The sequence below is a fragment of the Microtus pennsylvanicus genome, chromosome 1 (assembly GCF_037038515.1).
Source record: "Microtus pennsylvanicus isolate mMicPen1 chromosome 1, mMicPen1.hap1, whole genome shotgun sequence".
Classification (NCBI taxonomy): domain Eukaryota; kingdom Metazoa; phylum Chordata; class Mammalia; order Rodentia; family Cricetidae; genus Microtus; species Microtus pennsylvanicus.
In genome coordinates this window covers 159100536-159115792 of record NC_134579.1, presented here as the reverse complement: position 1 = coordinate 159115792, position 15257 = coordinate 159100536, and the positions used below count along the sequence as shown (strand labels likewise).

Sequence of the window (15257 nt, the reverse complement as noted above, 5' to 3'; positions counted from 1 at the left end):
GAAGACAATTAACAGTCATAGCTCAAAGCAATTCTCACGTTTGATAGAAAAAAATGTCACTTGTGTTTTATCATAAGAAACATAAGTGTTTTAAATCGCAAAAATGTAACATTTACCTTTTCCAATTGAGCGTTTTTTTTGGATTTGTATAAAAACTCTCCCACTGCCACAAAAACTGAGAGCACCAAGCCGGCTGCCAGGACAATGAAGATCCCACCAATATTCTGAACCCCTAGGGCACTGGCCTCCTTGCTTTCCTCCTCTGGGCAGCCATTGCCCCGCCACCACTTCTCCTTCATCATGTGCAGCTTGCCTTCCTCTTGCAGCTGAAGAATCGCTATGGTGATTTTGTCTCGATATGGAGAACCTGAGGGAAAAGAATGTACGTTAACCGTTTCAAGGAAAGCAGAGTTTTACAATTAAAAATCATGAGTGAAGAATAGAGATTTTACAAATCCTTACTAGAATCAGCATTTATTTTCAGTAGAGAAAACAGCACAGAAAAACACAATAATCAAAACTTTGTTAGGATAACTAAAGCAAGTAGGCTTTCTAGACTTTTTGTTACTTTTTATTCTTTGTACAAAATAATGAAAATTTAGATTATAAAGTCTAATATGATATCTTATGTGTATGACAGAAACAGATTCCATATAAAAGACAGACTTGGAGTATCAGGTAATCAATAAAATAGTAAACAGAAGGTCACAAGGGAAATGGTTAGAGAACAAAAGTTTTAGTTAATGTCAGGAAACAAATCTACACTGACGCTAGAGAATGGATAAAACAGCATTTTCCACTTCTAGAAAAGTTGTGGAAAATTATGTCTCTATATTTAAAGTGATAAGTTAAGGCTGCTTTGATTAGCAGGCAAGTTTCCATGGCATTTACTACTGTGTGAACATAGGGCTTTTGGTGTTTGCTGTTTGATATCAATAAAATTTCACTTGTTTCGTAGACTTGGGAAATAAAGAATCATTATGGCAATGTCATTTATATTTTCAAGAAACTATGATCCATTAGTGTTAATACATAGCAATTGTTATTAATAATCTTAAGTTTTGGGTGGCATTCCTTGCTGTAAATACAAGAATATAAGCAAAATTTAGTATTTGTTTTTATGAGTATACACATATATTAGCAACTACATGGTACATGCAATCTTGTTAATAGGATGCCCAGAGCCCAGGTAAAAATATCAAAATATCTGCATCCTTCAACAATTGCCACAGACTTGTCTTGTTTATGCCCACCCAAAAAGCTTGTTTTTAAAGTTTCTTCCAAGAACACAATAGTTTACATTTTTTTTTGTGTGTGTGTGTAGGGGCACAAATTTCCGTATAATACTTTTCTGCTTAGCAGAGGAAAAATAGTTAAGTCACCGCTGTTAATGATGGTTTACATAAATGTTTCTACTAAATAAAGGAAAATCTTAGGTATGATCCAGTAATATCCTGTTGAAATTTGGCAAACTATACTCCCAGCACTTGGAAAGTAGAGACAGGCAGATCAGGAATTTTTGATCACTGGCTACAAAGTAATTTCTGAACCAGCCTGAGCTCTGGGACACCTTGTCTCAAAACACTATGCTAGATAAACATTTTCTGCTTTGGATATATGTGTTTCCTTTAAATTATCTACAGCTGTTACATAATCATTTAGCAGTGAGGATGAGGAAAGGGATATTTTAAGAAAGAGGACAGACAATATAGTGTTTCAAAGGCATAAACTGGAAATTAGAAGAGGAGGACTAAATGGGAAGAGATGGGAGGTCAGAATAGACAAGAGATTACAGGGAGGAACAACAAACACTAAAGGCTCTTTGAAGCTTACTAGTTTCGAAACCTGCTGAAATATACACACATACAAAAGGTTACATAGTTTATGAAAGGTTATTATTATATAATGGGTAAACACCCCAACCAAAAATTATTATGGTATCAAATAAAACACTCAGTACCAGTAACTGGCCTCATCTTTTCAGGTTATTGGCCAAAAGGTTCTCATAATCCAACACAAATTTCACAGACTATTTCCAGAGCAGGGGGTTACCCTCCACAAGTTGACAGTAAGGCACTACTGCTAAAAATTATCACATATTTATGTCATAGAACATTCCCTTTGGATATTTACAAATATAGATAGCAATGAGGAAGGAATGTAAACAATGACAGTAAGTAACTGATACTGACTTAACTGTCTCTGATTTAGGTTAATCACTTGTAAAGGGATAGCAATGTGCTAGTTTGAATGAGAATTGTCCCCACATGCTTATAAATTTAAATATATGTGGTTTCCACTTGGTAGAGCTATCTGAAAAAGATTAGAAGCTGTGACCTTGTTGAAGGAAACGTGACACTGGGCCTTGGCTTTGAGACGTCAAAAGCCCATGCCATCTCAGTTAGCTCTCTCTGCCTCATGCTTGTTAATCAAGATATAAGACCTCTCCTTTCAGTAATTGTTATTACATGCAATTATGTTTATGTATGTATTACTGAATATAACTTTCTTAGTATGTATGATGTATGGGACTAGAACACAAAAACATCATGAGTGCGGTAACCCAGACCCAAATAGACAAACATGATATGTATTTACTCATAAGTGGATATTAGATGTAAAGCAAAGAACAAGCAACCTATAATCCTTGATCTCATAAAAAACTAGGTAACAAGGAGAACCCTAAAAGAGACATACAAGGATGCCTCTGGAAAGGGGAAACATACAAGACTTCCTGAAAAAATAAGGAGGGGGGAGAGAAGGAAGGGTGAAAGAGTAGGGGGAGGGAAGAAGAGGAGGGAGGAGGAAAACATGAGGGAATGGGATGCTCAATAAGGGGGAAGGACAGCGTGGGAGGGAAAGGAAAGAGATATTTTGATTGAGGGAACCATTAAAGGGTTATCAAGAATCATTGTCCTAGAGATATTTCCAGGAATCCACAGAATGACCCCAGCTAAGACTCTAAGCAACAGTGGAGAGGATGCCTAAACTGGCCTTCCCCTGTAATCAGAGTGATAACTTTCTTAATTGTCATCATAGAATCTTCAACCAGCAACTGATGGAAGCAGATACAGAGATCTAAAGAACTCGAGTGAACTACTTGAGACCAGCCCAAAAGGGGAAGAAGAGATACTAGGAGCAAAGGGGTCAAGACTATGATGGTGATACCCACTAAACAACTGGCCTGAGCTAGTGAGAGTTTGCTGACTCTGGACTGACAGCAGGGAAACCTACATAAGCACACTGGATGTGGGGGACAGTTGTGAGGCTTGGGCAGTCTGTGGGGCCAATGGCAGTGGGACTAGGATTTATCCCTATTGCTTGAACTGATGTCTAGGAGCACATTCTTTTCGGAGTGGTATCTTGCTCAGTCTAGATATAGCAGGGAGGGCCTTGTTCTTGCCTGGAAGTGGAGTTATCAGATTTTGTTGACTCCCCATGGGAAGCCTTACCCTTTCTGAAGAGGGGATGGGGGGGTTGGTAAGAGAAGGGGGGAAATGTGGGAGAAGAGGAGGAAGTAGGAATAGGGATAGGGATAGTTATGCAAAATGTGAAAAAGATTGTATTTAAAAGCTCCTTAGTTTTTTTTTAAAAAAAGAAGCCATTAATTTGAAAGGGAAAGAGGGCATTTACAGGATGGTTTGAAAAGTGAAAAAGATAAAGAGAAATGTTGCAATTGTGTTATACTCTCAAAATAAAAAGAGTTGGATGTGGTGGTACATGCTTTTAATCCCATCACCTGATAACTGAGTGAGCCATTTGGGTCTACAGAGTGAATTTCTACACAAACAGGGCTACACAGTGAAATCCTGCCTAAAAAAGACATAGGTAAAAAAATAATCAAACAGATAGATAGATAAATAAATAAATAAATAGAAAAAATGAAAAAAATAGAAATTTAAAAAGACTTTATGCTTCATTTTTTTAAAAGAGCTTTAAGCTCTCAGCCCCTCCATTGGTGCCATGCCTACCAGCCTACTGCTATACTCCCTGCCATGATGGTCATTAACTCTGTTCTTCTGCAATCATGTGCCTCAAACTAAATGTTTTCTTCTATAAGCTGTTTTGGTAATGGTGTTTTTTTTTCACAGCAATAGAAAAGAAACAAAGACAAGGACTTTGAAAATCAATTATTACATCCTTTACACACAATGTCTTACTCTTTAAGGAAGATTTATACATGTGGCAAGGCTATAATCAAGTGTGGAATGTCATATCATTGAGTCACAATATCTCAAAGACATACAGAAATCAAAGAACAAGAATTTCTTCATTCATATACACAGCCTCACATTTAGCAGCCATAAAGTACACAGATAATAGTCTTAAGCTTAATTCAAGTATCAATTGCAGAGTATGATAGTGTCAATTATTAGCTTGAGAGATATAGAAACACTTGGGAGCTGGGCTTTTGAGTCTGCCTATTATCTCGATTGTGTTAATAGAGGAAGAGACACCTTTTATGGATGGTTTGCTTACTTGGTTGGGGATCCTGGACTGTGTAAAATGGAGAAAATTATGCTCTTGCATAATTATTGTTTTCTCACTGTCACCTTAATTTCCACATCACGGTGATGGACTATACTTTGAACTGTCATCTAAAAAAAATTCTTTCTAATTTTATGTTGCCTGGGTGTTCTATCAAAGTAACAGGAAAATCTACTAAAACATAAGCTAGGTCAGCCTCTAACATGAACGTAAGGAGTTGATGACATTGCAGGTAAGCTTAGAGGACGTGAGGAGCCATATTGCTACAGAGTTTCTTTCACAAAAGTAGAAAGTTCTTATGCTCTCACTGCTCTACCCTGACTGGACCAGAAATCACTTATGTAGACAAGATTGACTTCATATCATAGAGTCTCTGCCTCTCAAGTGCTGAAAACACAGACATCATCCTGCTATTGGCTCCCAATCTAAATTAGGGTATGCCTATGAAGGTATAAGCAGCTTACAGAACACTAAATAGATTGGACCAAAAATAAAGAGTCATATAATACTCAAAATACTAAACAAACAAAATAAAGAAAGAATATTAAGAGGTGCAAAGGCAAAAGGCCAAGTAACATAATGAAGACTGACCCATCAGAGTTATCCAACTTCTCAATGGAAATTCTGAAAAGCAGAATGTCCTGGACAGACATTCTGTAGACAATAAGAGACCATGGATGCCAGTCCATACTGCTATACCCAGCAAAGCTCTCAATCACTGTTACATGGAGAAAAGAAGATATCCCAGTACAAAACCAAGTTTAAACAATATCTATTCACAAATCCAGCCCCACATCAAGCACTAGCAGGAAAACTCCAACCCAAGGAAGTTAGCTGCACCCCAAAAATACAGTCAATAGATAACCCCACTCCAGCAAACCCCAAAGAATGGAAATACACAAACACTACCACCACCACCCAAACAAAAAAAGAATAGAAACTGGCAATCACTCATCATTAATAGCTCTTAATATCAATTGACTCAATTTATCTCTTAAAAGACAAAGTATAATAGATTTGGGTAAAAAACAGAACCTATCCTTCTGCTATATATGAGAAACACGCCTCAGCTTCAAGGACAGACATAACCACAGAGTAAAGGGTTGGAAAATATTTTGTAATCAAATGGACGTAAGAAGCAAACTGCTCTACCTATACTAATATATACCAAAATCGATTTCAAACTAAAATCTATCAAAAAAGTTGGATAAGGACATTACATATTCATCACAGAAATAATCCATCTAGATGAAATCTCAATTCTGAACATTTTGCACCAAATCCAAAGGCACCCACATTTGAAAAAAAAACATTACTGATAAGGACAGATACTACACTTGAACTTAGTCAAGAAGGTGCACCCAAAGAAAAACATAGTTATCCTCCTGGATATTGGAAGTAGACAAGATTTCCAGGCAAAAATTGGAACTTAAGGGTGGGGTGGGATGGGGGTAAGGGGAAATGGGGAGAGAAAAGTGAGAAGGGGAGGATGGGAAGAGCTTGGGGGAATGGGATGGCTGGGATAAAGGAAGGGTGGATATGGGAGCAGAGAAGTAGATATCTTAATTAAGGGAGCCATTTTAGGGTTGGCAAGAGACTTGAGTCTAGAGGGGCTCCCAGGTGTCCAGGGAGATGTCTCCAGCTAGTTCCTTGGGCAGCTGAGGAGAGGGAACCTGAAATGGCCCTTTCCTATAGCTATACTGATAATATCTTGCATATCACCATAGAACCTTCATCTGGAAATGGATGGAGATAGAGACAGAGACACACTTTGGAGCAATAAACTGAGCTCCCAAGGTCCAAATGAGGAACAGAAGGGGGAAGAACATGGGCAAGGAAGTCAGGACCGTGAGGGGTGTACCCACCCATTGTGACAGTGGGGATGATCTATTGGGAGCTCACCAAGGCCAGCTGGACTGGAACAGAAAAAGAGTGGGATAAAACCGGACTCTCTGAACATGGCAGACAATGAGGTCTGATGAGAAGCCAAGGACAACGGCACTGGGTTTTGATTCTACTACATGTACTGGCTTTGTGGGAGCCTAGCCTGTTTAGATGCTCACCTTCCTAGACCTGGATGGAGGGGGGAGGACCTTGGACTTCCCATAGGGCAGCGAACCCTGACTGCTCTTAGGACTGGAGAGGGAGGGGAAGAGGAGTGGGGGAAGGGAGAGGGAAATGGGAGGCAAGGATGATGCGGAAATTTTTTCAATAAAAAAAAATGTAAAAAAAGAAACATTATTAAAACTTAAATCACGCATCAAACCCTACACACTAATCGTGGGAGACTTAAACATCTCAATCTCATCATCATTAGACAGGTTTGCCAGACAGAAAAGTAAGAGAAACAAAGGAATTAACAGATATTATGACTCAAAATACATTGATATAACATTTCACCCAAACACAAAAGCATATAAATTATTCTCAATACCTCACAGAACCTTCTTTAAAATTGACCAAATACTCCGTCACAAAGCAAACCTCAACAGATACAAAAAATGGCATAACCTTCTGTATTTTATTGAATCACCATGTCTTAAAGTTAGAAATTAACAATAAAACTAATTGCAGAAAGTCTACAAATTCATGGAAATTGAATAATGCTCAACTGAATTATTACTGGATCTAGGAAGAAATAAATAAAGAAATTAATGACTTTGTAGAATTTAACAAAAATAAAGCACAAAATACCTCCAACTAATTGGACACTATGAAATAGTGCTAAGAGGAAAGTTCATAGCACTAAATGCCTACATAAGATTACGGAGATAGCTCACACTAGTGACTTAACAGCACACCTTAAAGTTCTGAAACAAAGAGAAGCAAACTCATCCAGGTGGAGTAGATGCCAAGAAATAAGCAATTTGAGAGATGAATTCAATAAAATAGAAACAAAGAAAGCAATACAAATAATCAATGATAAAAAGAGTAGGTTCTTTAAGAAAATGAGCAGGATAGACAAATCCTTATTAAAACTGGCCAAGAAAGAGAGAGAGAACATCAATATTAACAAAATCAGAAATGAAATGGGACATTAAAAACAGACAATAAGGAAATGCACAGAATCATTAGGGCATATTTCAAAATCATATACTCAACGAAATTGAAAAATGTAGAAGAAATAGACATTTTTTTGGATAGGTACTAAATACCGAAATTAAATTAGATTTATCTGAATTAAATTGAGATAAACAATTTAAATAGACCTATAACCGCTAAGGAAATAGAAACACCATCGAAAGTCTCCCAACCCAATGTCCAGATTGTTTCAGCACAGAATTCTATCAGAATTTCAAAGAAGAACAAATACCAATACTCCTCAAACTGTTCCCTACAATAGAAACAAAATAAATATTGCCAAAATTTTTATAAGGTTACAGTTACCATGATACCCAAACAGCACACAGACACAACTAAAAAGGGAAATTACAGACCAATCTCCCTCATGAATGCTGCTTCAAAAACACTCAATAAAATACTGCCAAATGGAATCTAAAAACAAATAAAGAAATCATTGGCCATGAACAATTTGACTTCCTCCCAGTAATGCAGGAATGGTTGAACATACAGAAATCGGTCAATGTAATCTTAGATAGGTAGACTCAACATAGAAAAATGGCAATCTTACCAAAAGCTATATACAAATTCAGTGCAACCTCCATCAAAATACTGACACAAGTCTTTACTGATCTTGAAAGGACAACACTCAACTTCATATGGTAAACCATAAGAAACCCAGGATAGCCAAAACAATTTTATACAATAATGGAACTTTTGAAGGCATCACCATCCCCAACTTCAAGCTCTACTACAGAGCTATAATAATAAAAAGCTTGGTATTGGCTTAGAAACAGACATATGGATCAATGGAATAGAATCAAAGATCCTGATATTAATACACACACCTATGGACATTTGATTTTTAACAAAGAAGTCAAATTTGTGCAATGAAGAAATGAAAGTATTTTCATCATCAAATGGTGTTGGTGTAACTGGATGTCAACATGTAGAGAATGAAAATAGAGCCATGCCTATCCCCATGTTAAAAACTCAAGTTTAAATGGCTCAAAGACATCAACATAAACCCAGTTACACTGAACCTGACTAAGGAGAAATCGGAAAGTAGTTGTGAACACATGGGCAAAGGAGATCACTGCCTAAATAAAAGACCAGTATCACAGACCTGAGAGCAACAATCAATAAATGGGACCTTCTGAAACTGCAAAGCTTCTGTCAGACAAAGGACCCAGTCAATAAGACAAAATGGCAGCCTACAGAATGGGAAAAGTTCTTCACTAACTGTATATCTGACATAGGTCTGCTTTCCAAAATATATAAAGAACTCAAGAAAGCAGATGTCAAAATACCAAATAATTCAATTAATAAATAAAAATTGTTTGAAAATGCAAGAAAAAAAGAGAAAAGAAAATTCCGATGATTAGTTCCTTTTCTATTCTTCCTCTCTTGGGATATTCCTTAGTTATTAAAAGTGTTCTACACCCTGGAAAGTACTTTATAATTTTGAAATTATATCTGCAAGGTAACAAAGTACATACTTTTTACCTAGCTATATAAGAAGAAAGGGAGAGGAGGAAAGCAAAGATAGATTCAGGAAGAAGAAGGCATAGATGTATGTTTACTCCATGTACGTATTTGGATCTGTCAGATACTTAAGATTTGAACTATAAAAATTAGCCCTCTAAGACAGTGTAGAGACCATTTCAGCCTGTGACCCAACCACTCTAAGCACACCTGAATGTATCTAAGCTGAGAAGAGAAGGGTTATGCCTGGTCAGAACATGGATGCTATATTACTCTTAATGTAATAATGACAATTAATGTATGCACTCAGAAAAAAGCATAATTTAGTGATTTAGCATTTCATTTGCTACATAGTTATTCATAACATCTTAAACATCAAATTTTTATTAAGTTATTATGCAAAATTATTTTCTAATTAAAATATTTTCAAATAGTATAGTAAAGCTTTTTAGGAAGAGTATACAGGTTACAAATTATGTCTTGACTAATTTGTGAATTTATTATTAGAGATAATTTCTTCCTTCCTCCCTTCCTTCTTTCATTTCTTCTGTCTTTAGTTCTTTTATTCCTTAGGCTCTTCCCTCTTTCTCATCTCTTTTTCTCTATCCCTACCTGTCCATTCCTTTGAGTTGTATATGTCCTTTTCTTATTTTCCTTTGCTACTTGCCTCCCTATCTCTTTTCTTCCCTTCACTGGTCTTTACATCTATCTTTCCAATTGTCTTTTCCTTAAGTTTCTGCCCCTGTTTCTTCCTTTATACTATTCTTTGTGCCTACTTGTGAATAATTTCAGGTGCGTGGTCTATTCCAAGGCACAAGCCTGCAGGACATAATCCATCGTATTATTAACTGTAATACTGCCCTCTAATTCTATGCACACATATTTTTCCTTATCCCTCTTCAGTATACATCAATAATGATAGAGTTATAATGAGAGAAGTGGACTTCACATGACTTTGATGCTGGCAAAGGTGTGCCAATAGGAAGGTAGGCTTTCTTCCTAACACCTTCTAAATATAGTTGTTTTAAGAAAAAAAAAAGACACATTCAGCACATCTTCAAACACACCTACAAATTTTTCTTTTATTTATGCTGTAGTCCAGGTTGGCCTACAACTCACAGTTCTCCAGCCGTTGTGTGTCTTCCAAATTGCCAAGGTCATAGGCATGTGTCACCAAACTTTTTTGTTTTTCTTTATATTTAAATTTGAAGTTGATATTACATGACTAATTAAAATGTCAAAAATGAGATCATCTTTTCTATAAATATTTTTTTAGAAGTCAAAATGATACTTCCCAAACTGAATCTTGAGTCGTATTTTTGGAAATATCATTTACATTTCATTTTTAAGTAATTTGTCAGTGAAAAGTTTCGATTACTATGGCAAATGTTACTTGTTAATTCACAATATGTGAATAAAGGCTTATATCTATACACTAAAAAGCAAACAGAAAATTATTTATAATATGTAAGGGAGCCTGTGGTGCATGCCTTTAATTTCAGCACTTGGGAGGCAGAGGCTAGTGAATATCTGTGTTTGAGGTCAGTTTCATCTATAGAGTGAATTGCAAGACAGGTTCCAAAACTACACTGAAAACCCCTGTCTCCAAAAATATGTAAGGGGTTTCTCTTGCTACTGTTCTCTATGAATTAATGAAGGTTACTATTTGTCATCAGTTTTATAGATATTAAATATTCTCTTATTCAGAGTCAAAATTGTTCAGGGATTGACACTTACATTATATTCCTATATGTCTATGAGAGCTCTCAATTTATTTTGTTGAAGTCCTAACAATGGAATTGGTACCTGATCCATCATAATTTGGTAGCGGAAATCTATTATTATGTATATCTTTTCTTTGTTTAAATGAACCAAATAGATTAAGATCAACCAAAACCATCAGTCAAAGAAGAAAATTCCTTCATATCTATTAGTATTTCTAAAAATGTCTTTTATATTAAGGTCAAATTTTACTGCCTTCAAGAAAATAATAGCTACTTATAACTACAGCCTCCAGTAACAATAATTACTAACCTTATTGCACCATTTATCCAATATGTGATATTTCTTTTGAGACTTCTGTGCTTGTCTCCATCAGTATAATCCTCCTGCCTCTGTATGCAAAGCTCATGGAGCTTCAGTCACCTTGCCCATTACCATCTGATATTTTACATGTTAATGAAATTAATGAATTATTCAGTGTGTACTTTAGTACCACCAAGGTCTCCACACCCAGAATTAAAGGTGTGCAAAAAGAAATGTAAGTATATATTCATGCTAAGATTAGCTAAATAATGTATAAAAGAAAATCAAAATTTATAGAATTATGCATTTCTATACATTTTGATTACATTTGGTCATCATTTACAATATTAATGAAGGCTTCTCACTCTATTGTTACCAATTGCACAAATCTTCTCTGGAAGCTTTCTAGGCTCCAGCATGCATAGACTGTCAGTATCCAAAGAACAAGCAAAACTTACCGAGTTCTCATCTGTTTTTAGTGAAATGTAATCTAGACATAAACAAATATGCCAGGAATACATAGCATCTATAGGTGTAATTTTACTTCTTTTGGTCTAGTTCAGTTTCTAAAACTTATTATATTCCAATTTTCTTTTGCACAATCACTTTAGTAATATTAAAATTATGCTGCTTTATGCAAAGAAAAATGGAATGCATTTTAATGGAAGAGTTGACCTGCAGAAAGATGAATAATTTGCATCAATTTTTGTACATTATGTTAAACTAATGAAGACAAATGTATTCATTCATTTCAGTAAAGCCGAAAACCTGAAGGCCGGCAATTTCATGCATCTGTAATGATGAATATTACAGTACTTATTATATGATGAATTGGGAATTCTAGAAATGGTTGATGAGTATAACCAGGAGAAAACATGTTTCTCATACTGATTTATATTTTTATAAACATTGGCATCTGCCTCAAACAATGTGCTTCATTTCGTACCGATTACATATCTCCCACTCATTAAATAATGAGAAATAAAGGAGCACTAGATCTCACTTAATACTAAAATTGAAACAAAACAAAGGAATCCATATTTTTACATGTCAGAGTACAGTATTGCCTTAATAAAACTTAATAAAATAAAACTCATGGTTGCAGGCAGGCTGCGGAGGGTACAGATATTGTTAAGTTAAAACTTGTTCAAGAAGTACTAATACAAGTATTTTACACTCATAATATAAAATATTTTACAGGAGTAAAATTTATACCTAAATCATTAAACATAATGATGAATGTTTAACAATTGCATGTACAGTAAAAACGCTCTTCAAATTTAATCTTTTGGGGTATCATAAACATGGCTACATCATCTTTGAATTCACATGCAATTCATTCATTTGAATGCACATGGAAATTCATTAGGTCTTTGTATGTTAAGGCAGAATATATAGACAACACAAATTACAGGACTTGGAAATGTGCTGGAGCTCCTATCATGGAGTAAGCAGCACCCCTTCATGGCCTCTGCCTCAGAAAGAAAATTGGAATATAATAAATTTTAGTAACTGAACTAGGTAAAAAGAAGTAAAATTATACCTGTAGATGCTATGTATTCCTGGCATACTTATTTATGTCTAGATTACATGCCACTAAAAGTAGATGAAAACTCAGTAAGTTTTGCGTGTTCAGTGGGTACTGGCAGTCTCTGCATGCTGGAACCTAGGAAGCTTCCAGAAGCAAGCACAGAAGGTAAGTTCAGAGACAAGAACTCCAGCACAAATAACAACATTTTCTGTGAAAGGTGACAACATGGAGAGAATATTCCCTTCATATATAGGTATGCTAAAGTGGTATGAACAAACCTTATGTGAATATGACTTTGGGTAGTGTGCTAGCCACATTTACAACAATATCATACAAGCTAGAATCATCAAAACCCAGCGCCATTGTCCTTGTGGTTTAATATCTGGGTTTTCGATTCCATTCCATTGGCGGTTTTGATTCTACTGCATGGACGGGCTTTGTGGGAGCCTAGTCTGTTTAGGTGCTCATCTTACTGGACCTGGGGGAAACAGGGAGAACCTTGGACTTCTTATAGGGTAGGGAACCCTGACTGCTCCTTGTACTGGAGAGGGAGGGGAAGGGGGATTGGGCGGGAAGTGGGAGGAGGGAAGGAGGTGAAAATTTTCAGTAAAAAGTAAATAAATTATAAAAAAAGAAGCAAAAAAATAAACAAGCTAGAATCATCATCAGAGAGGAGTAAGACTTAACTGAGAAAATGCCTCCATAAAATAGAGCTTTAGCCAAGCCTGTAGTACATTTTCTTGTTTAGTGATTGATGGGGGGGGGGCTAGCTCATTGTGGGGGTGCCACCTCTGGGTTGGTGGCTTAAGTTCTATAAGAAAGCAGGATGAACAAAGCAGAGTAACAAATCAGTAGGCAGCACTCCTTCATGGCCTCTGCATCAGCTCTTGCTTCTAGGCTCATACTCTAGTTGAATTCCAGCTGTGACTTCCTTCAATAATGGACTATGACGTGGAAATATAAGTCAAATACCCTTTCTTCTGTGATTTGCTTTGCTTATTGTGCTTCATTACTGGAACAGCAACCCTAATCAAAACAGGCAGTGGTCATTCCTCATCATTGATACTTTCTTTTCCTATCCTACTCATCCATGTGATGTTCTCAATTGTAATATGACACTTAGTAACTACTCTATCTCATCTAGATTTTCAACAACTCTACAAAAATAATAAATTTAAAACTTATACAGAACTCTTTTGTTTCTGATGGTTTTTGTTCTTTTATTTTTGTTGTTGTTAGTGAGTTTTATTATTTGTGTGTGTGTGTGTGTGTGTGTGTGTGTGTGTGTGTGTGTGTGTTTGGGGATACAGAATTCCACTGTATAGCCCTGGCATACAAAACTACCTATGAAGTCTGAAACTCATAGATCCCTCTGCCTCTGCCACCCAACTGCTGAAATTGAAGGCATAGGAAGTACCAGGTTATATAGAACTCATAAAAATGAATTGTCAACCCAGACAAGTCCACATCCTTGGTTTCTGGAGCATCTTATTTTCTGCCAAGCACCTCTTTCCTTCTTTTAACTCTCATTTTTAATTCTATGTGTGACAGTAAGTACAAGACCTTCATTAGTTAAGTCCAGGCAAAAGCACAACACAGAGAAAGGAAAATGGGTACAAATCCCTCCCCATACCTCTCACCAATTAGCCATTTGCATTTAAAGCTCTTGAAAGAAGAAAAAAATCAGATTTTTTTCACTACAGTGACAAGACACACTGCGTGCTCAAAAACATGTGGCTAACACAAAATGGACTTTGTGATTTTCCTTTGTGTGGTGTGTGTTTTTCTTTCTTTGTTTTTTTTTTTTAAGAGAAAAAGAACATAATGTTTCAGGCTGGAGAGGGTCTGAGAAAAGATGGGGATAGTGGGAAGAATTTGACCAAAATAATTTGTAAGCAAATTTAAAACATATAATTTCTTTATTAAACCACTTCTCTCCTTCATACAAACCAATCTTGTAACTCTTTATTTGCCTTGAAATCACAAATACTGGTTTATTCTGAGTCATGGAAGATTAGTGGAAGTTTTCAGCTACCTCAGGTGAGAGTGGTCCTCTGTCTTTTATGTTTATCTTGCTTTCACATCTAGCTCAGTATTCACAGAAATACTATTAATTGTGAAGTAATTATTGAATAATTATTTAGAATTTAATGTTGAATTAACTCTGCATGTAAAAGGGTATCACCCAGATCACAGGAACTCCCGTTATGATGAACAACATGATGTGCAGAGCCATGAGCACAGTTCTCCACATGTTCTTCCCAGGGCCTCACCTGTCATGGTGGAAGTTGTGAGGAAAGTTGCAAATGGAAGGAACGTGCCATTAGCCCATTGCTATAAAAAGTAATAGTAATGAGACCTTCCTGGCTGTTTACAGTATTTCTATCAAACCAAGTTAGACAAAGCAAAACATAAAAATGCTAGCTGACACTAGTGGAGCTTTTATTTTTTTTCTCTAAAAACTGCATTTCTATCAGATGGCAAGCCTGGTCCTCAAAATGTAATATGCACTCAATCTTTCAAAATGAGAAATCAGAAAGCTTCTAGTACAGAGCAAAAAGTTCCATTAAAGAGAAATGCTCCCTCCTTTTCTAAGCACATTATCACCTATGGTGTATTTAGAGGAAAGATTACAGCTGCTTGCATGTGCTAAATATTCCTTAAGGAA

The 15257-nt window shown here is 36.1% G+C and overlaps 1 protein-coding gene across 8 annotated transcripts in view; it reads right to left on the bottom strand.

The window, feature by feature from the left end:
• Grik2 (glutamate ionotropic receptor kainate type subunit 2) overlaps positions 1–15257 on the bottom strand; it is a 592264-nt gene that overhangs the window by 14156 nt on the left and 562851 nt on the right. For all 8 annotated transcript variants that reach the window (XM_075944195.1, XM_075944164.1, XM_075944134.1 and 5 more), the window contains one exon: positions 117–367. In XM_075944195.1, coding sequence (XP_075800310.1) covers positions 117–367 — 251 coding nt within the window. The remainder of the gene's footprint in view (positions 1–116; positions 368–15257) is intronic.